We start from the raw sequence: 26805 nt of genomic DNA, 5'->3' as shown, positions 1-26805 counted from the left end.
GCAGTTGCAGTTTCTCAGTCTTTCCTTGCCTTTTTTTTTTTTTTTAATTTTATTTATTCTTGGCTGTGTTGGGTCTTCGTTTCTGCGCGCGGGCTTTCTCTAGTTGCGGCCAGCGGGGGCCACTCTTCATCGCGGTGCGCGGGCCTCTCACTGTCGCGGCCTCTCTTGTTGCGGAGCACAGGCTCCAGACGCGCAGACTCAGTAGCTGTGGCTCACGGGCCCAGTTGCTCCATGGCATGTGGGATCTTCCCAGACCAGGGCTCGAACCCGTGTCCCCTGCATCGGCAGGCGGACTCTCAACCAGTGCGCCACCAGGGAAGCCCCTTTCCTTGATTTTTTTTGTTGTTTTTTTTGTTTTTTGGCTGAGAGGTGTGGCTTATGGGGTCTTACTTCCCCAACCAAGGATTGAACCTGGGCCCACAGCAGTGAAAGAGCAGAGTCCTAACCACTGGACGGCAGGGAATTCCCAAGTCTTCCCTTGTGTTGATGACCTTGGCAGTTCTGAAGAGGACAGTCAGGTGTCTGGTAGAATGTCCTTCAACATGGGTCTGATGGTTAGACAGAGCCTTGATGACCACAGAGGTAAAGTGTCATTCTCACGGCATCGGATGAAGGCTATTTCCTCCTAACATGATCTGTTGTGGTTGTTCACCTTGACCGTCCGGCTGATGTAGTATTGTGTGTCCCCACTGCAGAGTCACCCTCCCCTCTCTTTCCATGGTGCACTCTGTAGAAGGCGGTCACCCGGCGTAGCCACGGTCAGGGAGTGGGGGTGGTTAGGCTCCGCCCCCTGCCATGGAGTGTATCCAGGTGAATTCTTCTGTGGAGGGGATTTCTCTGTTCTCCATTTGTTTAGTTAGGTGAGCCTGCACTCCCGGATGTTCATTTCATTCTTGGAGTCAGACTCTGATACTGCATTGTTTATTTTGCTCAAACTGTTTCAGCATTGACTGTTGCGAGACCGCTTTCAGTTGGTACCTACGTCCCTTTGACATACCCTGATTTTTTTTTTTTTTTTAATTTCCTTGCTTTGGGGCCCTACAAGACGCTCCAGACTCATCTTGTATATTCCCCGCCCCATTCCAAGAATCAGCCATTTCTCCAAGGAGCCTTGTTCCTTTCATTGGAGGATGGTGTTAGAAACCAAGATCTAGGTGCTGGTGATCTCGCTGGTCCTAGGGCGTCACTGCTTCTAGACCCTCTCAGTGGACGGAGCTAGGACATATATGTGTGTATGCTCACCTGAGTATAAGTAACACACGTACCTATAATTGCATTTAATATAATTGAAATAATAGACATTAGTTAATACCAACGTGTCCAACTCCAGTCTAGGACCACATGGTTCATTCTAACCTTCTTTTATGGCTTTTTAAAGCCCTCTTTCTTCTCAATCACAGCCTTCAAGGCAAGGACTGCACTTTAAAGGCAGTGTAGCAAGCGTGCAGATGTGTCTTAAGTTTAACTGAGTTCCAAGGTGCTGCACATCTAAGACGCTGCACCTGCCGCATCACAGGCGCGCAGCATCTCTTACCCCTGGCGCTGTGAGCACATTAGCTTCCACCTTCCCCCAGGTGGCGCTCTGTGGGAAGCAGCCTGTAATCCTCGCTAATGTGTCCATTACCCCGTGTTTGGGTGTTTCTGCACATTTCCTCCTGTATCTGGTTCCCGGCACACCTGATACTTCCTGGTGTGAGGCCAAATCGTCTGGGATCCATTACTGCCTGCAGCGGAACCTTCAGCGACAGCCCTGCCTGTCCCGCTTGACTCAGCATCCAGTACTTCCTTCCCCTGCGGTGACGATCAAGGCATGTGTGTCCCTAAACAGAGTCCACAAAGCTTGAAATGACTTCCGGATCATTTTCCAAATGAGAAACAGGTCCAGGAAACATAGCTAGTGGCAGAGCAAGAAGTAGAGCCCAAGCCGCTTCCCTCTTCAAATCCACTCTATCCCGGGCCCATCCGTCTGAATGTCCTGCACTGGAACCGTGGCGATGCATGATGGATTCTTAGGGAAGCCGCAGGTCTAACGGCACACCTAAACTAAACACCCCAGCACATCCGTGGCTCCCTTTCTGCAGGATGTCCCCGTGAGGAGTGCCTGAGACTTTTCTGCAGGTCAGCAGGACAGGATGTCCTCAGCTCGCTGAGTTGGATTTCACGCGCTCCTGAGGCCCCAGAGCTGGGAAAGAGGGTGTGAAAAGGCACAGACCTAAGAAGAATCAGGTGACGGCTGTCCTGGCCTCCTGGAGGGGAGGGAGTCGTGCCGGCCCTAAGCACGATCAGGGCTGCCTTTGGCACCTGCTCCATCCCTGTCTCTGCCCCTCTTCTCAGCCCCGTCCCCCGTACTCACTCTTCCCTGGGGGCCGTCTTGTCTGCCCCCCCCCCAGCATGGCTTGTCCAGATCAGCCCTTCCCCAGAGTCCCTATCAAAACACTTATTTCTTTAGTCAAGGTGTTTGGAAAGCAGTCTGATGATAGTACGGGACGCGATGCTTTCAAATTTCAGAGATGTTAATGCATCTTAACTATTTGGGGTGCAGGCCTTGACTCTAGGATCGGATGCCCCTTTGTTACCTGCACTTGGTCTTTAGTGCGTCTCGGGCATTTCTAACCATGTTTCTTTATGCTGAACTGACAACCTTGTGCTTTTATTGCAAGATTGCAACCATTTGCATTTGCCCACCGCCACCCCACCCCCCAATCCACCTGCTTATTTCAGGAGCTTTTGTAAGTAGACTTTTCTCTGGCTACTCGTCCTGCCATCTTTGCCTCCTAAGGAGCCCTGAGATTGCTTCCTGGCCGCAGTCTATCCTTTTCTTTTTGGAGAATGGCTCAACCCCTGCAGCCTGCCTCCCCACCAGCTCATACCTTCTCTCTACCCTCTGCAGGAAAAGCCAGGGCAGAAGGGGGCTCATGTTTGCTGCCCTGCAGAAGGCTCCAGCGGCAGCTGATCTGTCACTCAACTGAGAAGCCCCTTCCGGTTTGGAAGGTATACTGCGATTATGCATAGTTACCCGTTAACAGAAACCTTTCAGCTCCTTGCATGGTTCTTCCTAAATGCCCTTCCTTTTCTCCCTTGGGAAGTCTTTATAACCACACAGTTTTTTTTTTTTTTAATTTAATTAATTAATTTATGGCTGTGTTGGGTCTTCGTTGCTGCGCGCGGGCTTTCTCTAGTTGCGGTGAGCGGGGGCCACTCTTCATCGCGGTGCGCGGGCCTCTCACTGTCGCGGCCTCCCTTGTTGCGGAGCACAGGCTCCAGACGCGCAGGCTCAGTAGTTGTGGCTCACGGGCCCAGTTGCTCCGCGGCATGTGGGATCCTCCCAGACCAGGGCTCGAACCCGTGTCCCCTGCACTGGCAGGCAGATTCTCAACCACTGCGCCACCAGGGAAGCCCCACCGCACAGTTTTTAGGAAGGTCTCCTTTGCCAATATACACAGTATTATATAAATTACTCCACGGATTGACCAATGACCCTCGCTCTAAGAGTTTTAACATCAATATATAACCAGATATATTTCACTGATTGAGTCTGGGCAGCTACTACAGGACAGTTTTATAGACCACTTTAAAAAAAACATATCCTGGGGCGGGATTTGTCTTCCCTGAAATCATATCACCTCGCAGCCCAGTAGACACATCTGTCCATCTCCAAGCAAAGGGAGTGGACATGAGTGTTACGTCCTCCGGTACTTTCCTCCATTAAGGTGGAGGGCTGGTAAGAGCTTCAAGCTGAGGACCCTGTGCAGACCCCTGGGTTTATAACCGAAGATGGATGGGTACGTTTCCCACTTCCAGTAATTAGTAATAATAACTGCTACTCTTTGAGCACCTACTCTGTGCTAAGACTTAACAGGTGTTATCTCATTTACTCATCCCAGTGACCCTAAGAAGTAGGTATTTAATTACTTCCATTTTGCAGGTGAAATTAAAACACGAGACTCCTGAACACGAAGATTCTTGGCTTACGTTCTTAGCTTACTCTTAGTTGAGTCGGGATTCAAACTCAGATCTGTCTGATTCTAAAGCTGCCGCCTACCCACCCTGGATATGGGTTCAGAGTAGCCTGGAGCCGTAAAACTAACGTGGTCCCCACCCCTCCTAAAACCGACTTAATTTGCAGAGCAGAGGCTGACGGGGAGAAGGAGGGGAAAAGCCGGTTTCTCCAAAGCGCTTCTTCGGATGGGAGGAGGTGGGAACCAGGGGTCGTAGTGTCCCATAGCCCCCTCTGATGGTGCTGCCCTAAGCATCCCTCGTTCTGCTACGCAGTTAGGAGAATGACGGCCCCGCCATTGTATATCTGATCGCCCCAGAACAGGAATGTGACGGTGCGGGTTATTACCTGTGTCACATTGACCTCGTTGTGTTACTTATACACTAGATTCTTTTGCTGTGCACTCAGTCTCTGTAGTTATTCACATAACAAGGTTGTCGACTCTTAAAGAGGGAGAGAAGGCAGGAGCGTCGGAGTAGAGCAGGTTGTCCTGATGTGTAGGGGTCTGGGGGTCCTGGGTCGCGGGTGGGCTGAGGGTGGCTGTGGGGGGAGCGGTGCCGGAGGAGAAGGGGCGCTGGCAGGCTTGTGGGGCAAGTGCATGTCCCCCTGGGGGGGGCGGGGGGGTCCCACAGCTCATGGGCTCCCTGACCCCATGACATCAAGTAGAACATCCTGGGAAGAGCAGGGTGTTCTGAGAACATGCTGAGTGAGGGTGGAGGAAGATTATCAGACGTGGTAATATTTCCCTGAAAAAAAGGGCTTCCACGTGAAATACGGGCGCCTTCTAACCAGATCAGAGCTGAGACGGAGCCATCCCACCGTTCAGAGCCAGGGATCCCTTTCTGTGGCCTTTCACTAGGGGAAGAGGCTCCAATATCACACAATTATCACTGACACCGTCCTGTAGAAAATAATTATTCAGGGGATGCTGAAAGGCAACGTAATTAGTCCAATTAATCTCTAGCGATGAATTATTCTGTTCGATAATCGTCTTCGGAAGCAAAGCGTTCATTAGGGTCTCAGGCTGACAGCGGGGGGTCAAATGTCCTTTTCTCTCCCTCTCCTGTCCCTTCTTGATGGAATGGAATCTTCTTGTTTTGATAAAGTCTGTCGCCATTAACGAGGAAGCTGGGTGGGGAGCAGCAAAGGCTGGGGCCTGGGCCCCTAGATGTGCTGCCTGCTCCCCCGACCTTGAGGTTAAGGCCTGGGTTTATCCCATGGGAACGTGAGGGGCACTGGGTGTGAGCTACGTGACCAACCAGCAGATTAACGGGGGGGTCTTCCTGGGCCTCCGAGAAGCAGTTAATCCCAGCACACCCGCTGAACGGGGGATTCTCCAGGAGTTTTAAGGCCAAGGCCCTCCTTTTTGTGAGAACTTACTTTGCATAATTTCATAGTCTTGCACTCTGAGTGGAGGCAGATGGTGGAACCCAGGGAGGGGAGCTCTGCTGGCTGAGCTACCCTTTCTGCTCAGAATCACAACCCCAGTTCGGGGAGAGGTCTGAGTGGTAATGGAAGCTGTGTCTGGGGCCCCAGAGCACCTGGGGGCGAGGGGAGCCTGCTCCCCTGGGGACTGTCCACCGTCTGCACAGTGGCCTGTCCGAGCCGCCGGGCGGGGCCCCAGGTCAGCGCCTCTAAACCCTTCTGGTCTCAGATTCCTCTCCCCAGGAAAATGACCATCGCACTTGGGTACGAGATCTTGCGTATACATTCAGGGGGGTTCAGGACCCTCTGTTATCTGGCGTGAGCAACTCCAGATGTTACAGTCCATGGATCGTGCCCCCAAGGGACTTAAGATCTAGGCAGTGGAGATAGGGGGCCTCAGTGTTAACAGTGCGGTGACAGGCCCCCTCAGCACTGTTAACCTTTAGGGCCAGATAGCTCTTGGTTGGAGGTGGGCTGTCCTGTGCGTCGTACGATGTTTAGCAGCAGCCCTGGCTTCTCCCCACTGGACGCTGGGAGCGTCCCATCCCAGGCTGTAACAATCAAAAACGTCTCCAGACATTTCCACCACCACCCGCAGTTGAGAACCTAGTGATAGAGGTGCAAGGGGTGTGCTCAGCCCCCGTGGCAAGTGCGATGACGTCTGGGTGGGGGCGTCATCAGGGAAGGCTCCCTGGAAGAGGAGCTGTGGGGACCAAACCAAGAAAACAGCCTTTTGTTTGTTTGGTTGGTTGGTTTTTTTTAGCCTTTTATGGCTGGAGTCTAGCCCGGTGTTTGACCCAGAGGTGCTCAGCGTGTGCTCACGGGGTGCAGGTGTCCCAGGTGAGAGACCAGCCCCGAGCGAGGGCACGAGGGCTGCAGGGGTGCAGGCCGCCCGCTCCCTGTCCCGGGGGTGAGTAGAAAGACCGCAGCTTTGCAGCTCTGGCTCAGGAAGCTGTAGAAGGAGGCCTTGTTCTAAAGACCCTTAAGAAGAGGGCCAGCTGCCTGTCTCCTAAAGCCCCCACTGACTGACCACAGCACCCCTTCTTGGTAGACTGGGAGGGTGTTTTGGGCCCTGGAGTACATCTGAACACAGCCCTCCAGAAATCACTCCCTTGTTTGGAGTTGGAGCCTCAGACGTCTCCTGCTTTGCCCTCCCTGGCTACGTTCCGGGCTCTAACTGCAGAATCGGGGAGCAGTGTACCCGCCCAAAGACCCTGGAACGGAGCGCGCCGGCCGTTCTTGGTCCCGGCTCACACGTGCGTGTTGCATGTCCCCTGCGCTGCATCTTCCTCTTGGGCGTGGAGCCGTGAGGGGCCGGGTCCTCCTCTCTCCTCCCTGCTGGCTCATGGCCTACTCGCTTGCTTGATGAGCCCGTGTTCTGGACCCTTGAGGTGCAGAGGGGACACGGCAACAGCTGAAGGGTGTCCCCAAGCAGCCGGGTGACGGCAAGTTGAGGGCTATGTCAGGGAGACTGCACCCTGGGAGTCCAAGGAGCCTCGCCTAAGAGCCGGCCCTGGGAGGCTGTCGGGACCCTTGCAGGGAAGGGGTCCCTGGAGCCCCAGCTTCACGAGTCTGGGATGGAGAGTCTTATTGGAGCTTTTCTTCAGTGCGTGTTAAAGAGCTGTACGTCCAGTAAAATATATGTCTGCCTTCCCAGGGAGGATCACGGCGGCTCCCGGGTAACGGGAGTTTATAGTGGCCCGGAAAACACAGGACAATCTTTCGAGTGAATTCCTGAGCTCCACGGAAAGCGTTTATGGTGTTAGGGGAGCCGTTTCCCTCTGATTTGTGTCTGAGCAGGGAGATGAAGACAAGCGCCCCGAGTGTGATGGGACAGTGGGGTGTCCTCGAAGCCCGCCCGTGGGTGGGAGCAGGGTAGAGGGGGAGCTGCTGAGGCAGATGCAGGAATCCAGAAGGTGTGTGGGGAGTGGAGCGGGGCCGGCGTGGAAGCCTCCTGGAGGACCCGAGGCAGGAAGATGGGGCGGCAGTGCGGGAGGGGCCGGCTGTTGGGGGCACCTGGGGACAGGAGGCTGCCTCCCTGCCCCTCTGTGAACCCTAGAGTCCCTTGAGGCAGGGCAGGCATGGCAGAGGACGTATGTGCGGCAGGCTTTATGGAGAACCTGCCACACCTGGCAGGTGCTAGGCGTTTGGGATGGAGAGCTATGGTCTCTGCCCTGGAGGCGGACAGACAGTGAAGAGGTGTGGACAGAAGTGGGGTGCAGAGGCCGTGGACAAGTCTGCCCGGGCCCCAGCAGGGACCCGAGGGCAGGACGAGTGACTTCTACCCAGGCTAGGAAGTAACGGTGGAAAATCGGGCTACCGCCCCTAGAGGGCCTTGAACGCCAGGCCGAGGACTCGAATGGCATCTGAGAGGCACGGAGGTCTCACGTGGCGTGGATGGCGTGGCCTGTGACTCCTTGGTCTGTGGGGTGGGGGCAGGGTCTGTCTGAAGCCACCTGAGCCCCTCCCCAGCCTCCGGCCTGGGCTTGGCACTCCTGTGCTGCATTCTTTCCCCCATGGGGGAGGGGAGACGCACAGACATCAGTTCAGTCAAGTCTGTTCACCCTGGTCCCCAGGAGCCCTGGCCCGCTGTTCCCATGGCAACCACCAGCCGTGGGAGCACGGAGAGCCCCAAGTCTTCACTGGGCTACCCCCGTTGAGAAGTGGGGGCAGAGGGGAGCTGCTTGCTGTAATGGGGAGTGAGGGCACCGGGCAGGAAAGCGGAGGGCCAGGGGCTCCCTTTGTCCTTTGAAGGAGACAGCAGTGACGTGCTGACTGGTGCTGGACCTGGGCACGGCTGACCCCCATCTCTCCTCCCATCCCTCCTTCTGAGCCCGGGGCAAGCCCTCTGCACCCTCGGTCTCATTAATAACGGATGACTCCCGAGAGGGGGCAGGGCTCACCAGCTGCTGGGGCCTCCTGCCCTCGCTGGGCTGGGGGTCATCTGCAAGGAGATGGTGGCCTGGCCCGCCAGCAGGCTGAGCCAGGCCATGCACGAGCCCTGGGATGGTGGTCTTTATTGGCCGTCAGAATCACGTCCCTGAGAACAGGTCCATCCGCTGGCAGACACTAGAAGCCACCGGGAGGGGGTCCGTGTTCCCCGGGCGCTGTGTTCTGTGGAGTGCTTTATCACTGAAGACCTGTGATGGGCGGGATGCCGTCCCCAGAGCGGTGCTGGGCTCACCCCGAGCTGCAGAACCCGCTCTCCTGGCGTCCACCTCACAGGGTCGGCACAGGGCTTAAATGGCATCAGAACCGTGCAGGGGCCTGGCACGCAGTCGGCACTTAATACACGTTAAGTGTGTTGCTTCCACGCTAAAGGGACAGGCGAGCTCATTTCTGCCAGAGGGCCTGCGTGTTTCCAGGAGGCGAGCCCGGCCAGGCCCTCGGGGCTTACTTTCCTGGTCCCCCCTCTCCTCCGGAGACCCTCCCTCCAGGCCGAGCCCTGCCCCAGCCTCTCTGCACTCAGGCCTCCTGCTCTGGCCTGGTGGGTTCAGGACGTTCCCTTGCACCGGGGGGAGGATGAAAGCAAAGGACACTGGCCCCCCTGAGGGGGCCTCTCTGCACCGCTGCCCGCACCCACTCTCTGCCTAGCCCCGGCCTCCAGCTGCGAGGGCTCCTGCAGACAGGCTGGCCTCCCCCGGCCGCCCTCTGAGCCCTGAGTGTGGTTCCTGGCCCAAGCTGGACCTCACTCAGCTCAACGCTCGCCCATCTCTGCCCTTCTAGAAGGCTCCAGCAGAAGGAAGCCTGCTGGGTTCTTCCGAGAACCCTCACACAGTGGGGACGTGGGGTGTGGGGAAGAGCCGGGGCTCCCCACCGGGAGGGTGTGTCCTCATAGCGCACAGACTTGGGACGCTCTCCAGGGGGATTTTCCCTGGGAATTTGGTTCCATTCAAGTGGTGACCAGTCCTAAGCGGCTCAGCGGCTGCAGCCCGGCCCTGGGGGGATTGGGTGAAGGCTGAAAGAAGGCCCGGTGTCCCCACTGCCTCTCCCTGACCCTCCCTGGCCTTACATTGAGTGGGTCCAAGGCTCTCCAGAGTGCCCCTGCCTCGCCCTGGCCCCGCGCACGGGACCAGGCGGGAGCTGAGGCTGGTCCTCCCGGAGGAGGGGCTGCGGCGCACCGCGCATGAGCCCCTCCCTGCTCATCCCTCGCTTCCCCTCCCCCTGCATCAGGCTGTGGGGACCGGCTGATCGCTCTCGAAGAAGAATCCAAGGCCCAGAAAGGCCCAGAAGAAGCTGTGCAGGAGCTCTGAAGCCCACCCTTGCAGTGTATAGGGACTAGCCGGCTCCTCCAGGGACAGGCCGGCTGCTGGGGGCGGGGCGGGGGCGGAGGGGGGGGGCCGCGGGGGAGGGAGAGGGTGTTGGAGCTGTGCTTTGGCCGCAGCAGGTTCCCAGGCTCCCGGCTGGAGACGGGGAGCTCGGAGGGTCTCATGGCCCAGAGCACAGCCACGGTCTTGGCAAGCGGGCCACACAGCCTGCCTGCCAGACGTTCTAGGAAGGTTCTTCCCAGGCCAGATGACCCGCAGGTTCCAGAACTGGGACAAAGCCCAGCGGGAGAGAGGGGTCCCTCGAGGAAGTGTTGGGCAGGACCGTGCCTGCCAGCAAGGGGACTGGCCGCGGCCCCAAGTCCTGGAGGTAGAGAGACGCTGGCCTGGCCCGAGGCCTACTCCCCCAGCCTCCTGGCAGCCCTGCCCTCGTGCGTTCCCAGAGCAGAGCAGGAGGGGCCTCTTCCTGTGACCTGTAAGGCGCCCCATCCCAGCGTGTCGGTCGGGAAGGGCCTCTGGGCATATCCTGCTCCGTTGTCCTCATTGTCAGTTATGATTTATTTTGGGAAAAGCATGGACTTCAGAGTCAGACTTGGATTCAGATTCCTACTACACCGCTTGCACAAGCTGTGTGATCTTAGGAAGTTAAGCGGCCTCTCTGAGCCCGGCATCTGTAAAGTGGGGTAACTACATTCGGGCTTTGGTGCCGTGCTCAGCGCATGAGGCACTGAGTAGATACCCGTTCCCTTCCCGCCTCAGAGGATAGTGCCTGCGCCTCAGTGGCTCCAGCGGACCTCTTCAGGTTTATGCCGATTTCTCTGCACCCCCAATCAGAAGCCGTCTTTAAAATGAGCCTCCCTGCCTCACTGCTCTTGTGCCCAACCTCGGGGGCGGGGGGGCGCCTTGGCCTTTGTTAAGCCTGGTCCTTTTGGTGGATGGTGGGGCTACCCTGGAGGCGGTGGTGGCAGATGGGCTGAGCCTGAGGGTCCCCCTGGGGGTGGGGGGGGCAGCAGAGGGTCGAGGGGATCGGTGACATAGAAGGCTTTTTCAGAAATGGGAAACCTCTGGGGAGGCGGCCGGACCAGGCGGAGCACAGGTCTGATGGGAAGCAGATGTTCTCACCGGGCTGGGGGAAGTGGAGAGCCTGCTAGAAGAGGGCCTCCCGCTTCGGGCAGCCCTGCATGGCCGTGCCCTGCCCCCAGCTGTCCCCACTGGAATCCTCCCTGAGGCCTGGCCACCTCCCCTGTCCCCTGGCATGGCTCTGACATCCTGACCAGGTCACTGCCACTCCGTTGGGCCTCAGTTCTTCCTTCTGTCAAATGGCCTCTGAGGCTCCCGCCAGCTCTGATGCGTGACGAGTGTTACCATCCACCGTCCTCCACGCTGGCACACAGGCTGGCCAACCCTGTACCCGCAGCCCAGTCGCCATTGTCCCAGGGCCATCGTCCCATCTTACAGGTGAGCAGAGTGAGGCTGGAGATGAAGTTCTGTGCTGGCTGTCGGCTGCAGGCCCCCTGTGTGGGGACGCCAGCAGCTTCTCGGGGAGCGATTGGGGCTTCAAAGCCAGTGGTAGCCTGTCCATCTGACCGTCCCCTCGCTGTGGTGTGGCCCCTCCCTGGGAGCCAGGGGGGCAGAATCTACAGAGGAGACTGGAAGGTCCGGGTTGGAGATCTCCGGGGGGCCTACAGCCAGTAGCACTGACGTGTGAGGCGCCCGCCCCCAACTAGGCTGGCACCTTCAGAGGCAGTGCCTCTTGTCACTTGGCCACTGGTAGGTCCTGGGAAAGGCAGTGATGTTGGGGACTCGGGTGGGAGGGGGAGCGAGAGCGCGCAGTGCAGGGGGAGCCCGCCCTCACCCCGGCTGCCACTGACTCGGATGCTGTGCTCTGTTAGCTTTCTGTCCGACTCACTCTAGGCCTGGCAAACCTCAAGGTGGGCCCCATTTGTAAAGCAGATTTGCTGAACTCGAAGTGCAGCGAAGGTGAACACCTTATGGAAAAGCCGTGATTCCAGTACAGACCAGGCCTGCAGGCTTGGCGGCGCTGCCCGGGAGGACTTCCTGGGTGATGGAGTTGCCCCCTCTCTGCTGTGGTGGTCACCAGCCGACATGAAGGTGGCGCTCCTGAGCAGTTCAAGTGTGGCTGGTGCAACTGAAGTCTTAATTTGTATTTAATTTTAGTTAATTTCAATATAGAAGATGCTCCACTGCGTGAGGCATTGGGGAAATGCAAATTAAGTCTCCAGTGAGACACCACTTCACCCCCACTAGCATGGCTAGAATAAAAAGACAGACAGTAACCAGTGTTGGAAAGGACGTGGCGAGGTCGGAGGCCTAGCGCGCTGCTGGTGGGAACGATGGTGCAGCCGCTTCGGAAGGCAGCCTGGCGGGTCCTCAGATGATACAGAGTTACTGTATGACCCCGCGTTGCGCTCCTAGGCATTTATCCAAGAGAAATGAAAACCGATGTCCATGTGGCAGTTTGGATATGAGTGGTCACAGCAGTTTTATTCGTAAAACAGGCAAGGATGACCCGAATGCCCATCAAATTATGAAGAGGTAAATAAAACAGGGTGTACGCATACAATGGAAAATGACTCAGCCACGGAAAGGCATGAAGTACTGACACATGGTACGGGAATGAGCCTTGAAAGTAAAGGAAGCCAATCACAGAAGTCGACGTGTTTACGATTCCATTTCTGTGGGGTGCCTAGGATAGGCAAATCCACAGAGCTAGGAGGTAGGTCAGGGGCTGCCAGGGGCTGGGGCAAGGGGAGATTGCCAATGGGTCTGGGGTTCCTTTTGGGGGTGATACAAATGTTCTGGAATCAGATAGTGGCAATGGCTGCACAACTTTACAGAGGTACTAAAACCCACTGAATGGAGCCCTTTCAAAGGGTGACTGTTACGCTCTGTGAGTTAGCGCTCTGTAAACACACTGTATACCTATGTCCGTTTGCGGATCATGGCCGCAGTCACAGCAGGTAATAACAGCTCTAGAATCAGACCATCTGGTTGGGATCCTGGCTGTACTGCCTGTGGCAGCTTACTTAACCTCTCTGGGCTTCAGTTTTCTCAGCTGTAAAATGGGGGTGATAACTGGACCATCTCAAAGGGCTGTTGTGACAGTTACATGGGCGACAAAGCAGAAGCCCGTAGCAGCGTGTCTGGCAGGTGCCGGAGGACTTAGCCCAGTTAGCCGATACTAATATGACTAGTTTCACAACCAGAAGTCTCCCAGGGCCCCTTCCAATTGTCGCCCACACCTGGGCCCAGCCCTCGCCCTCCCGCAGCCTCCTCCTTCCCCTCCCCCCTCTGCCTGCAGATGGTCTTTGCTAATGTGAGAACTGTTGCCATAACAACCACTCCGCTCCCAGCAGCAGCGACTTCATTGGAGCCGGGTGTCACGTGAAGGTTCTGGGCCGCATCACTGTGAGAACATTGCCAGTAAACCGTGAGGGTTACAGGGCCGGAGAGCCGGGCCTGTCAGGGAAGGGGGCCGCGTCCCCCGGCGAGGCAGGCCAGCAGGCCGTCGTCGGCAGGAGGCTGGCCCTCTGCGCCCAGGCTGGAGTTCAGGTCTTTAAATGAGGGCGGGCTCAGTACGTCAAGAATCCACTCTCTGACCCTGTAACCTAACGATCAGAGGGAAATGAGGCAGAAGAGAAAGGAGCAGGCCGGCACCCCTCCAGACAGAGCTGGAGGCGGGCACCCTCGCCGGGTCCCCTAGCCCTCGGCGCTGGCCGCTCTGGACCAGCAAGTCCTTCTCTGAGGCACACGGTGCTGGACGTGAAGAAGCAGCTGTGGCAGGATCGCTGTCCAAGCCCTCTTCCAAGTGCAGGCTGAGCCGGGCTGACCGGCCGGCCGTGGGGGCCGCCCTTCGCCCGCTGCAGAGAGGGGGCCGCCCTTCGCCCGCTGCAGAGAGGCGGCCACTCCCCCGAGAAAGGGCGGGGCTGGGCACGATGCGGGGTGTCGGGGATGACTCCTCCCTCATCAGGCCAGCTTTTGCCTGAGAACACTGCCGAGCACAAGTGAGGCCAGAGCAGGGATGGGAAGCCTGCTCCACTCCCCAGAGGCACTCTGTCTGCAGCGCCTGCAGCAGAAAGGCCAGCCGGGTCTCTCGAAGCTCTAGCCCCACGTCCAGGCTTGCCGAGTGGAGCCGACGGGTGCCCAGAAGCCAGGCCCTGCAGCCTCTATCCCAGCGGGCAGGCTCCCCAGAGTAGGTGCTGCAAAGCCTTGGCCGTTCTCCAAGGAGGATGGGGTCAGGGAGGATGTCAGCCCCGGAGCGCAGAGCCAGGCGAAGGGGGTTGTGATAAGCAGGACGCAGAGGGAAGGAGAGCGTCTGGGCGCTGCCCGCCCAGATCCTGGAGCCGACGCTGCCTGCCCGGCAGCACTGCGGCAGCGTCCGGCAGCGCCCCCTGGCGGCCCGTCTCCGCAGTGAGGCCGCGGCCGGGTGGCCTGGGGAGGGCATCCCCAGAGGAGAGGAGCGGGACAGAGGGGGCCCCTCAGGTGAGGCCTGGGGATGCGGGAGTGAGTGGACTTCCGCAGGGAAGGGACAGTGCGTTTGTGCCAAGGGAGTAGACTTGAGCTGGAGGCGCAGGACGCACCGCCCGGCGGCCTGGCATCGGGAAATGGAAGCCCTGGTTTTGATGGGCAGCCTGTTCTGGCGGCCTGCAGCAAGGCGTCTGGATCTCCCAGGCGCTGCCTTCCGCACCGCGTCACCCACAGGGGGGGCTTGGGCGATGCAGATTCCTGGGCCCCGTCTCCAAGCTGCTGAGTCGTAGCCTCTGTGGATGATACCCTGGCACCTGCCTCTTCAGCACAGTCGGGGAGGAGGAAAGATTTTACAGGCTTTAGCCAACAACAGAGCCGCACAGGCTGTCAGAGTTGGTTCGGGCCTTGGGTGTGCCCAGCCCCAACTCGCGTATTTAATCCACAGAGAAACTGAAGCCCAGAAAGGGGAGGTAGCTTACCCAAGGCCCCACAGCCGACTAGCTGTTCCCCGGGGGAAACCAAGAGGGAACTCTCCACTGGCCCCGAGCCACCGCCCTCATCTTCCACCCCGCCTCACACTTCCTCTTGGCCCAGTGCCCACTGGAGACAAGTCGCTGAGGGTCTCTGAGCCAAGTCTTCTCACTCAAGCAAAATCAAAACTGTCGGGGATCTGCAGAGACCCCTGCCTGGTGATTCTGGGCCAGGGGAGCCCCTTCGTGCCCCCTCTCTGGCCCCTCCTCTCGGGCCCCTCCTCTCTGGCCCCTCCTCTCTGGCTCCTCCTGGTTTCCTTTCCTCGCCTCACACAAGCACATGGCCGTAACCTTGCTTTGTCGTCCTGGCCCTTCCTGGGTGCTCTGGCGCCACTGACTGCTGGGCTCCGGGCGGGCACTCGTTGGTCGAGAGGGTTCAGGCTTCTCCAGAGCAAGGATGGAGACCCGGGAGCCCTCGGCAGCAGGAAGCACTGGATTGGTCGCGCTGCAGGGCCCTGTGGCGCCTGCCTCCCACGGTGTTGTGACTTACGTGGGGGGCGAGTGAAACGATGGAATTAGTAAAAGAATAAACTACCCCCGCCCACACGGTGGTGAAGGTGGGAGCCTCTTGCATGGAGGGCCACTCCGGGCTCTCCCTGGGGCCTCTGGGCTCAGAAAGGTGGTGAGGAAAGGAGTGGGGGAGTGGCTGCAGGTGAAGGAGGGCTGCTGGGCTCTGCCAGGGGGCAGGGAGGTTTGTGTGCAGCGTCCTGTCATCTGCGCTTTCAGCCCCGTGCCAGCCTCACGCGGAGGCCAATGCCCCTGGCAGTCCATCTAGGGCAGGGTTACTGGCTTTCAGAGTCCGCAGAACCCGCCTGGTATGACCTGTGAGCCGTGAGCGGAGACCTGGCGTATGTGGGGACCGGGGGTGGGCCCACGGTGCCCTCCCGGGCTGGACCTTGAAGGTCACGTCCTTGAGCAGAGGAGAGGGGTAGACATGAGTCAGACTCCCAGAGACGTGGGGCTGCGTGTCCACGCAGAACGACCGTCCACAGACACTGGTGGTCGTGTGGTGACGCAGACTCCCAAGGATCTCCTGCTAAATGTTGCTCGGGAAGGGGACCCCTGGCTAGAGCCGGAGATCACTTTGTCAGAGAGAAGTTTGTGTTTGTAACTGGCTCTTATCATGGTATTTGACCTGCGTGTACTGGGAGCCCAAGCTGTGATGAATTTTAGAATTTAGAGAAGACTTGGACGCTACCCTTGGGATCTAATAGGGTCAGGAGAGATTTTTTTTTTCGTTTTGGGAGTTGTTGAGAGAGAGGGTGTGTATGTGTGTGTGAGAAGCTTAGTCCTGCCTGTCCCGGGTCCTTTAGCCTGGATTTCTAGGTGGATCTATTCTGTACTGTCTCAGTTAGTTTATGCCCACCTGGTGACGCTCCCAAGCCTTTCTTCTCTGGGCTGGAGCGATGTGCTTTTTCTCCCGTTCACGAGATGCTTCTTTCGAGCTCTGAAATGCCGGGACTTGAAAATCTTTCTCTTGAGCCACTTCCATTCCTGTCGGTTCCCACCTGGTGCAGACACTCAGAACAGGAGCCAGTCTCGAGGCTGGACACAGACTCAGTCCTCTGGAGGCCCTGCCCCGGGCTAAACTGAACATGCGCTCCGAGACGCAGTGCAAGTAATTAAGAGTTCACCAGGCAGTTAACAGCGGTTCACCCAACTGTCAGCCAGTAATTAAGAGTTCACCAGGCAGTTAACAGCGGTTCACCCAACTGTCAGCCAGTAATTAAAGCTGTACAGAACTTGGGGAAATTTGACTGCTGAGTCCCTCCTCCTTCCTGCAGGCCCCTAAATCTCTTGGGGTCCTTATCCTCGTGCCCATTATGTCAGGTTTCAGATCATAGGCCGAAGAAGGGCCCTGAGTCCCAGCACTTCCCACGACTGAGGCGGGCTCGCAGGGACTGGGGATGAAGATGTACCATCGCTGCAGTGCAGGGGGAGGTGGGCCTGGTGACCCCTCCACGTGGGAGCGAATCCCAGCGGAGAAGGTGGGGTCCACCTGAGCTGCACCTGCAGGAACGGCACTGCCACCTGCAGGTGTCTGGGTGTGCCCACTGCCCGCCCCGCCCCCGCTGTACCTTTGGACACATTAGAGCTGCCTCGTGCAGAGAACCTCCTGGGCACCAAGCTCTTTAATTCTCAGCTCTTTAATTCTCCCGACTGTGCCAGCGGGCGGGTACGCTATTCTCTCCCTTTAATAGAGCGGACAACTGAGAGGAGTGGTGAGATGCCTCGCTCCAGGTCAGACGTGCTGGGAGGGCATGGCCAGCACCTGCCCTTGGCCTTGCTGCCTCAAGCTCTGCGTTCCCTCTACCGCACCACCCGACGGCACTCCCCCTCTCCGGGTCTTGGCCGTTCACGGTCTCGCCCTCCAGAAGCCTGTTTCCCTGGTTCTGACTCCAGAGCAGAAGGGACCCTGTTTGCCATCAGCCTCCCAGGGTGCCGCCCCGTCTCCAGCTCCAGTGACCCCTGTGCCCTGGTCTTTTCCTTCCACACCTGCGGCAGGGGACACGGCCACACAACTGTCTCCGTGCACACGTCTTTGGGACGGCAGAGCAGAGTGTGCGTGATTCTGATGTGAGGGTTTCCACAGACTGCCAGCTGGACCCTGGGGAGGTGTGTGTCTGGAGGCGTGTGTGCCTGTTTAAGGCCCTGTGTTGTCGTGGAAAGAACAGAGCTTTGGAGTCACACAGACGTGGGAAGGGCCTAGTCTTGAGCCCACCACGTGGTGCACACTCAGTGAGTGGGTGTTGTGTGCATTTGCACGAGTGTGTGTGTGCACACGTGCGCACCTGGTGTCAGGTTTCCTTGGGGGCCGGTCCTTACTCCAAGGACTCCTGATGGAGACAGCAGGCTCTCTGTGGTCTCCTATAAGGAACGCCGCCCCCGCGCGTGCTGGGAGGATGCTGTTTGTGGCGACTGTGCGTTACCGTGGCGACGGCTGGGTTGCAGGACTGTTGCGTCTTCTGAGCTCAGGGAGCACACACGTCCTCCCGGCCGCTCCATTTGCAGGGTGCGGCCTGGAGCAGCAGTCAGGACAACTCGTGCTCCCCGCCCCACCTCCTCGTCACCCCATGACTGCTGGGATCCCCACCCTGCCTCCCCCCAGCCTTGCTTCTCACACACACGTACATGCACGCGCGCACACACAGGCACACACGCACACTCAGGCATGCACCACGCCCTCCTCTTGCTGGTGGACCCTGTCCTGCAGGAGCTGAGAAGCCAGGCCTCCAGAGGGAGGCTGTGAGGTGTGTCCTGATCAGGGCCTCCAGCCCAGGGGAGAGGTGCTCTGTGGCCACAGCGAGGACCCTGGCGGGAGCTGAGTCACACTGGAGGGGCCCTTTTCCTCATTTGAACGAAGGTACCGCATAGACTGGGAGTGTCCTGAGTGCGTCCCTGTCCCACACGGGGGCCGGAGAGGAGCTCCCGGGCTCCCCCCACCGCCGCTCTATTTCCTCCAGCCTCTCCCCCATACCCAGACCTGACATTTGACAGACGCATGGAGGCATCATGACTCAGCCAACAAAACATTGTCACAAAGTCACGTGTGCCCCAGATTACCTCCCCACCCCATCTCTGATCCCTGCGGAGATGGTGGAAAAGGGGTGAAGCTTGTTATGGGTTGGGGGTCAGAGGTGGGTAGGGTGGGGGGGGTGAATGCCTTTGCAAATGCAGCTTATTCATATTTTAAAGCTAAACATTTAAAGACTTGCTTCTGGGGTCAGGGATGTGAATATCGAATTGCCCTCCTCCCCCCTCCCCCCCACGCCCAGCCTAGGCACAGGGTCTGCAGCTCCTTGAGCCACAGAGGCCTTCCCTTCCATGCAGCCTCTTGTCCTGGGACTCCCGCTGCACCCCCAGAGATGGGCCTGCCACCTGAGAATGTGGACACAGCCGGACTCTCACCACCAGCTGCACCTGAGCTGAGTCTTTGACGAGCAGGGTGGCATGCCCGAGATGGCCACCAGGGGACGCTGCTGGGGCTCGGAGGGAGCTGAGGGGTGGCACCTCTGCAGACTCTCCAGGCCTTGGGGCAGAGAGCAGAGCCAGGCACCCTAGCTCTGTCCCAGCTCTGTCCCAGCTCTGTCCCAGCTCTGTCCCCAGCTCTGTCCCCGCCTCCCCCCCGCATGCCCACTTACACCTGGGGCAGCAGCCTGATGCCACGTGCTGCTCATTGATACCTTTCTGCACCTCCAGCCAATCATCCCCCCGCCCCCCGTCCCTGACCTCAGCCTCCCGTTCCTCCTGTGACCGTGTTGGACTGAGTCACTTCCAGGGACTCTTGTGGAAGAAAGACGTTTTCCTGATGGGACACGTATCCATCCATTCTTTTTTTATGTGTTTTTATGGTCTCATCCATCCATTCTAGAGACGGTCACTGAGCACCTACTCTGTGCCACCACTGGCTTGGTGCCGGCGATGCCGAGATGCCCTGTGATCGATGCGAAGAAGTGTGAGCTCCTTCCTGGACTTGACTGTGCCCTGTGCTCCATGTGAGCCGTGGGACCCTGTCTCTGAGGCTCAGTTTCTCCTCCGTGAAATGGGGCAGCAGCACAGAGCTCCCCCACGTGCTGTGAGGCCCCACCTCGCTGATGCCTGCCTGGGGTTGGCACACACGGTCTCCGAGTCACCCTTGGTCCCTTCCTCTCGGGGACACTCACCCCTCGGAGTCGTGTGCACCTCTTCCCTCACCTCTGCCAAACCCATGGAAAGCATCGCCCTGGCCCAGGAGCCCCCCCCATCTTGGTCCCCATATAGGCCTTTTAGGAGCAAGCTTTAAAAATATACGTACACAGACAGGGTCCCTGTCTGTTCTCCACACCAAGCCATCATTACGGCCACGGAGCAGCTCACACGTGACCCTTGCCAGGATAAACAGGCACTGGCACCCCCAGGCGTGCTGCGCGAGGAGACCTGCCCTCCTCCCTGCCGGCTGCCCCCAGGCCCCCAGGGGAGGGAGGTGTCTGGGCTCCCCGTGGAGCCGGTTCTATGGAAAGGTGCCTCCGAGGCTCTAGGAAGGCTTCCTGCAGCCCTCACCTCGCTGACCAGACAGGCAGGGCAGCCGCCTGCCAGCCGGCCGGACCTAGTCTTGGGGAAAAGTGCCTCCTGAAGGGACTCAGAAACGTCCCCTTCGGCAGCTAACACAGCTGCACGCTCCTGCTGGGTCTGGGTGGGGGAGGGCCCCCGAGGGTCCAAATCGGGGCCCGGTAGCCTGCGGGGTCAGAGCTCTGGGCTTTTCCCCGTTGCTTTGCTGTCGTCTCCGTGGGTCTGTGACTCTCCCACGGGTTGTGCCTTTGAGGGACGCAATGGGGGATCTGCCTGCACTCGGTGACTGTGTGTCCCAGGTCCCCGCTAAGCCGTGGAGCAGGGCGGACCGTGGTGTCTGCTTCGTGGAGGCTCCCTGGATGGATTGGCGGAGGGAAGGGCAAAGTCCCTGAGTCTCTCGATGCTCGGTACCCTCAGGCTCTTGGATGTTTCCACCCTGGGAAGGCGATGGGGCACGTTTCTGTGTGCTGTGGTGGAGTCTCCTCTGTCCAGGCTAAAGTCCTGCCTGGAGACCAAGGCTGGGTTCTATGACCCAGATCGTGCAGGGTCTGCAGTGGGGCTGCACCCGCACAGCCTCACCTGGGCTCACACCGCCGGCCTGGGGTCTGGATGCCCTGTGCTCAGCCCGTGCCCCGGAAGACGGTTGCTCACTGCCCCCTGCCCGCCAGCGTTTCGGGGGCTCTGGGCAAACTCTCCCCTGGACCCCAGCAGCAGACGCTCCCAGCCTGGGGCTGGCTCACACCAGCCCCTCCCCCTTACCCTGGGGTCGGCGACATCACGTTGGCAGCCTCACAGCAGGTGCTGATACCCCAGAAACTGGCCAGCACTATCCACTTGGGCATCCCCACCTACGAGAGCCGGTTGTTAAACATTTACCAACACATCTCCAGAGACGGGGTTTCGGGCAGACCTTCCGGGGCCTGGGCCGGGGCCTCTGCCGGGAGAAGCGGGGCCCCCCAAAGTGACGCCAGGCTGGGGTGGTCTTGCGGGCCTCTGGGAGGACGCTGAAGGCCGTTGCCTGCAGCCCCCGTCCAGGGCTGGGACGTCAGGACTCCAGGGCATGTCCAGGGCCCTTAGGAGGGCCTGAGAGGCAGACCCTCGTGCCCCCGGGACCGCTCCCCTGGGGATATGGTCACCTGCCACCTCCCGGCCCAGCAGTGACTCCTCTCCACTCATCCAGCTTCTCCTCTCCGCACTCTAGATCCGGAGTCCCAGAGAAAGAGGACGGTGCAGAATGTCCTGGATCTACGACAGAACCTGGAGGAGACCATGTCCAGCCTGCGAGGGTCCCAGGTGACACACAGGTGAGAGCCAGCTGCCCCCTCTTCCTCCCATTGTTGGGGGGCAGGGCCCGCGACCTCGGCCCGAGCGTGCGAGGTCGGTGGGCGTCTGAGCAGTGCGCGCTCGGCCCCCGGGACCACGTCCATGCGTCCACAGGAGGAGTGTGGCCTTGCTTGGTGTCTGCTGCTGCTGGAGACTTAGGTTTCGTTTCATTAAGCTGGAGCATCACTGGAAGGGAGGTGGGAAGGAGGAGCCACCACGGGGCTCAGGCTGTGGTCTCCCACATCCGTGTCCCTGCTGGGTGCCCGTCTCCTCGTGGTCACAGGGGTTATTAACTACCCTCCTGTTCTGTTCTGAAGTTTCCACATGGCCTTCCCGACACCCAGCATCCTTCTTGCCCTTCAGCCGCTGGCCAGCACGGTGGCCCAGGTTCCATGCCACGCAGACCCCCTCCACCTGCCCCCCGAGTGCCTCGCAGCCCCCACCAGGACCCCTCCCGCAGCATCTCCCTGCCCGGTGTCCTGGCCTCAGGCTCTGCCGTGACTCAGAATTTCCCGCACTGGCTCCTTGGGCTGCCTGATGAGCTCATGCCGTCAGCTCCAAGGGGGACAGAGGGCCGGGCTACACCCTGGGGGGTAGAGAGCAAACAGCCAGGATTGAGAAATCCTGGGGGCTGTGGAGCAGGAAGGTGGAGAAAGGGCCTGGAAGCCAGTTCCTCCCCATCTCCTGGGGTTGGAAAATGAGAGCAAAGTTGGGATCTAGGGGCAGTGTGAAAAAGGCTTTTCTTGGCCCAAGTGTGTGGCCAAGTTATATGCAGACCAACTTTACATACCTCCAGTGACAGAGAACTCACTACCTCTCAGCCATCCCTTCCTCGTGGGGTTGCTGTGACTATGAAGTGGAGCTGAAGTCTGGCCTCAGTGGCTCCCACCCATCGGCTCCGGTTCCCCTGCTGAGAATCCCTCCTCCTTCCTTCCCACACTCTTTCCCCGGCCCCATCCCATCTGGACACGCAGCCCTTTGCTCCCAGACATCTAAAACATTTTACATGATGAAGCAAAGCCTCTTCTCTCTGGGGTTACCTCTGCTCAGGCCAGCAGGACCCCGACTAGTGATGAAGGGGATGTGATCAGGGAGGGCTGAGAAAAGAAGTGGATGGTGGGGCTCCGGGAGGCCCTGGGACTCAGGTCCCTCTACGTCTGTGTCCAGCCTCCAGCCCCCCCAGCCCTGAGCAGAGCCCAGGTGGGACAGGGGTCTGGCTTGGCTCGGCTGACCATTTTAAGGACCCAGTGGATGAAATTTTGAACGTCCTCCTTCCCCCAGCCAGGGAAGTTGTTGGAACGGTGCTCAGCGCCAAATCACCCGCCAGCCCCATGCCAAAGAAGGCAGCGAGAGCTCCGTTCCTGAGAGGGTCACACCCCAGATGACTCAGCCACAGGGAAAGGGCAGCCGCAGCAGCCCCGGCCTCCCGTTCCCCTGCCTCTGAGCCCCCAGCCTCCTGTTCCCCTGCCTCTGAGCCCCCAGCCCCTCAGCCTCCTGGTGCCCCGACCTCTGAGCCCCCAGACCTCCAAGTTAAGGCACCTTGACCCCAGGCAGGCTCTGCTGCTTTCTGCTTGGGGGCAGAGTGGGAAGAGGAAGGCCAGAAGCCTTTTGCATAAAGTTGACTGGTGCGTGGGCAGCGCCTCGGGCCTCTGGCTTCTCTCTCCCTTTATGGGAAAAAGAACCAAGAGCCCTGAAGCTGGTTTTTCTGTTTACTGTGGACCCAGAGCCACTTCCTGCCTTAGGCTTTGGTTTATATTATTCCTGGTTCACACTTTGATAGCCAAAACAATGATTCCCTGAATTTTTACGGCCCTTTTACTTATTAAAGTGCTTTCCATCAATCAGCCCTTCCCTCGGCCCTGGGAGCGGACAGGATGTGTACACACGCCCTGAGTTAGAGAAGGTGCAGCGGGGGGCTCCGGAGAAGGGGTCACAGGCCAGAGTCTCACGAGTGGATCAGGGTGGCTTCTGCGTCGAGCGAGCTGAGAGCCCGGCCGGCTGAGTGCAAGACAAACACAGGCTCCGTCCTGGAGGAGCTTACAGTCCAGTGAGTGTGTCCAGCAAGGTTATTTTCACCCTGGAGCTGACAGGCTGCCTCTAGATTCAGTTCCTTTTCAGAAACCTTTCCTCCTATCCGACTTCCCCTATTTCCCTGGCTTGTTCCCCCGCAAGGAGAGAGTGTGGGTCAGAGAGCTGCAGCCGGAGAGGAAGTGGAACTCCGCCCTCAACCCGCTCCAGGCCCACCATGCCCTCCACCCCATAAAACGTCCTCCCCAGAGAGAAGCAAGACTGAAGGGCGGAATCTAGGACTGGAAATCAAGGACCCAAGTTTGAGCTAGAATTTCCACCACCGACTCAGAGGTGTCTGGAGGTGTGTTTGGGGACAGAGGGGAGCAGTGAAGTCGAGGCCGCGAGCCGGGAACAGGACCGAGGGACCTGGCACTTGGCACACCCACACGCGACGCTAGTTTTGCTACAAAACGGGCTCCCCTGAAGCTCTCCATCGTCCTGTCACCAGGGCCGTCACTGGCTTCTTCCTTTTGCTCCTCGCCCCCTTGTCACCGTCAGCTTTTGTTTGTTTGTTTGTTTTTTGTGCAGTACGCGGGCCTCTCACTGTTGTGGCCTCTCCCGTTGCGGAGCACAGGCTCCGGACGCGCAGGCTCAGCGGCCATGGCTCACGGGCCCAGCCGCTCCACGGCATGTGGGATCCTCCCGGACCGGGGCTCGAACCCGCGTCCCCTGCATCGGCAGGCGGACTCTCAACCGCTGCGCCACCAGGGAGGCCCCGGTCAGCTTTTGTTTACTAAGCCCCTACTTGCTGCACAAGGCCCGGTACTGAGTCTCACTTCGAGAACTCGCCTGATCGTCCGTCCCGGGCTCACCCCCGCCCATGCGGTCTTGAGTGCCAAGCACCCGCCAGGGTGTGCAGAGGGCAACCCGCCACGGTGAGCGAGGCAGGCCGCCCCCGCCACCCCCCAGGACCACAAGCACCCAGGGAACTGCCATTCCCCCTGAGGTCCGAGTCACTAGAAAGGGAAAGTACCCAGCGTACCACACACAGGATAGACAGGAAGTCCCAAGGGGAGAAGCTGGGCGTGGACCAGGCCAGGAAGTCTGTTCACTGATGGCCCTGCCCATCCCGGCCCCCTGCTCACCCACAGGACTTCTGCAGGGACCACCGTCACAGTCAAGGCCCATACAGCTCCCTCCAGTTTTTGATCAAAAAGTAAAACCCTGTTTTCTCAGGATTGACAGAGACAATTTGGAGGATTTTGTTATTTTCAAGGAACTTTACAAAAACAAGAATAGAAAAATCAGTGTCTCCCTCCATTTGACCCCCTAGAGTGACTAAGAAATGGATGTGTTTGCAGATAAAGATTCCTGAGCTCTGTAACCCAGCTTCCCTTTGCCGCCCAGCTTTCCTGGCCCCCAGATCCCATCTCATTTATTCAACCCTGTCTGGCTCTACTTAGGCCAAGCCACTGAGACCCCACCTGCGGTTGATCTGCTAGGCTGGGGGGGGATTGTGGGTCTCTGCCTGTCCAAGCAGCCACCTTGGCCCCTGAGGGAGAGAGGCATCTCCTTCCCCAGCTCCAGACCCCCTGGGCTCAGGCCATCTAGCACTGACCTGCTTCCCTGGCCTGGCCGAGCGGGGCCTGAGGCTTCACCCGCTCCGTCCATTTTCCCCACGTTCTCCCCTCTGTCCGGCTAAGGCCGCTCTGTCCTCTGCTGAGGTTCCACTGCTTCTCCCGATGCCCATGCCTTGGCCGGGGCTAGTCTTTCGGGGACCTACATGCTCCACACCCCGCTCCTGACTTTGCTGTCTCTGGTTTGGGAAGCAACTAGCCCTGAGTTCACTAACAGAAAAGAGGTGCTAGACTCCCTGAACAAAGTGAATGATCGAGGCCTTCCACTCTCAGGTGACCCTCCCAGGTCTCGTGGGGCCCTTCCCGTTCATTGCACACCTTCTGTCTACCAGGCACTGTGTCAGGTCTTTACAACTCTATATATGATAAAGTAGCTATTATAGTTTTATCCCCATTTGACAGATGAGGGGATGGATGACTTGCCTCGGCCTCCTGACTCATAAATAGTAGAAAAGGATTCAAACCCAGGTCATATCATAAAATCTGTGCCCTTACCGGGTACGGGATTCCTTCCCTAGCGCTCACCGGCCTCTTCCTTTGACGACCTGAGCTGACACACCTCAGGGCAACATACACCGTAAGAGGCCTCCAGGAGGCCCAGGAGCTCGGGCAGGGGGGCAGAGGGGCAGAGGCGGGAGGGCGGGAGAGTGGAGGGAGGCATTACAGCCGCCCGAGGACCGGGCTCAGAGCGCTGGACTGGAGAGTAACCAGTGCCCTTCCACCCGCCCAGCTCCCTCGAGATGACCTGCTACGACAGCGACGACGCCAACCCCCGCAGTGTGTCCAGCCTGTCCAACCGCTCGTCGCCCCTCTCCTGGCGCTACGGCCAGTCCAGCCCGCGGCTGCAGGCCGGGGACGCGCCGTCGGTGGGCGGCAGCTGCCGCTCGGAGGGGCCGCCCTCCTGGTACATGCACGGGGAGCGCGCGCACTACGCGCACACCATGCCCATGCGCTCCCCCAGCAAGCTTGGCCACATCTCGCGCCTGGAGCTGGTCGAGTCCCTGGACTCGGACGACGTGGACCTCAAGTCCGGCTACATGAGCGACAGCGACCTCATGGGCAAGACGATGACAGAGGACGACGACATCACCACCGGGTAGGAGCGGCCCGTGGGCAGCTGGGGGGAGGACAGTCCAGTGCGCGGACGCCAGAGGGCGGATGGACCCCAGGGAGGGCGAAGGGACCACGGACAGCGCAGCGCGTGAATCCCATAAGGGTGGATGGACTTCGCTCCGGGGAAGGAAGCTGTTCTGTGACAAGGAGCCAGTGGGGGGGGGGGGGGGACGTCGTGTGCGCTGTCGCGCGAGGCTGCTGAGGTTAGTCGGGGTGTGTGGGGGGGGGCGATGTCTGAGGAGCTGATTGGTCAGCGAAGGTGCCCCCTCATTGGCCCCTGCAGCTGTCATTCTGTGGCAGCCCCGCCCCCCGCCTGGTCTCCGACTCCGACCCGCTGGTGGTCTGGGCCCTGGAGGATTCTTGTGCTGTACGCGTGCACGTGGGACAGCCTGACCTCCCTATTTGAGAGTCAGGGTGACAGGGTCCCTTTCCCTCGAGGGACTACTGAGAAGAGAGGCCAAGGGCGTGTGTTGGGAGCGCTGGAGAGCGGAGCGCAGTACTAGCTCTGCTTCCACCGCTGGGCCCCAACCCCTGTCCCCACCCCACCCTGGCCCCCTTTCTCCTCCTCTGGTTTCTTCCTGTGCAAACCTCTGCCAGCGCTTCAACTTCCGAGTCTGACCCAGACGCGGCACCCTCCGTCAAACCCTTCTTTCCCGTCTTCCTCTTCTCATCTTTTTCTGCCCCATAGACAGGGTTGGGTTTGTGGAGCCGCTTGCGGGGGCGGGGGGGCGCGCAGTCTGGGACATGAGGGGAGAGGACAGGAAGAAAGAATTGCTAGGGGGGCTTCCCTGGTGGCGCAGTGGTTGAGAGTCCGCCTGCTGATGCAGAGGACGCGGGTTCGTGCCCCGGTCCGGGAGGATCCCACATGCCGTGGAGCGGCCGGGCCCGTGAGCCGTGGCTGCTGGGCCTGCGCGTCCGGAGCCTGTGCTCCGCGACGGGAGAGGCCACAACAGTGAGAGGCCCGCGTA

General features: G+C 59.2%; 1 protein-coding gene across 2 annotated transcripts in view; it reads left to right on the top strand.

The window, feature by feature from the left end:
• NAV1 (neuron navigator 1) overlaps nt 1-26805 on the top strand; it is a 211635-nt gene that overhangs the window by 105496 nt on the left and 79334 nt on the right. For both annotated transcript variants that reach the window (XM_060284640.1, XM_030844397.2), the window contains exons 5-6: nt 20956-21058; nt 25455-25820. In XM_060284640.1, the coding sequence (XP_060140623.1) occupies nt 20956-21058; nt 25455-25820 (469 nt within the window). The remainder of the gene's footprint in view (nt 1-20955; nt 21059-25454; nt 25821-26805) is intronic.

Source organism: Globicephala melas, chromosome 1 (genome assembly GCF_963455315.2).
Source record: "Globicephala melas chromosome 1, mGloMel1.2, whole genome shotgun sequence".
Taxonomy (NCBI): domain Eukaryota; kingdom Metazoa; phylum Chordata; class Mammalia; order Artiodactyla; family Delphinidae; genus Globicephala; species Globicephala melas.
The sequence above is the reverse complement of the archived record's forward strand: the minus strand, read 5'-3'. Positions and strand labels throughout refer to the sequence as shown.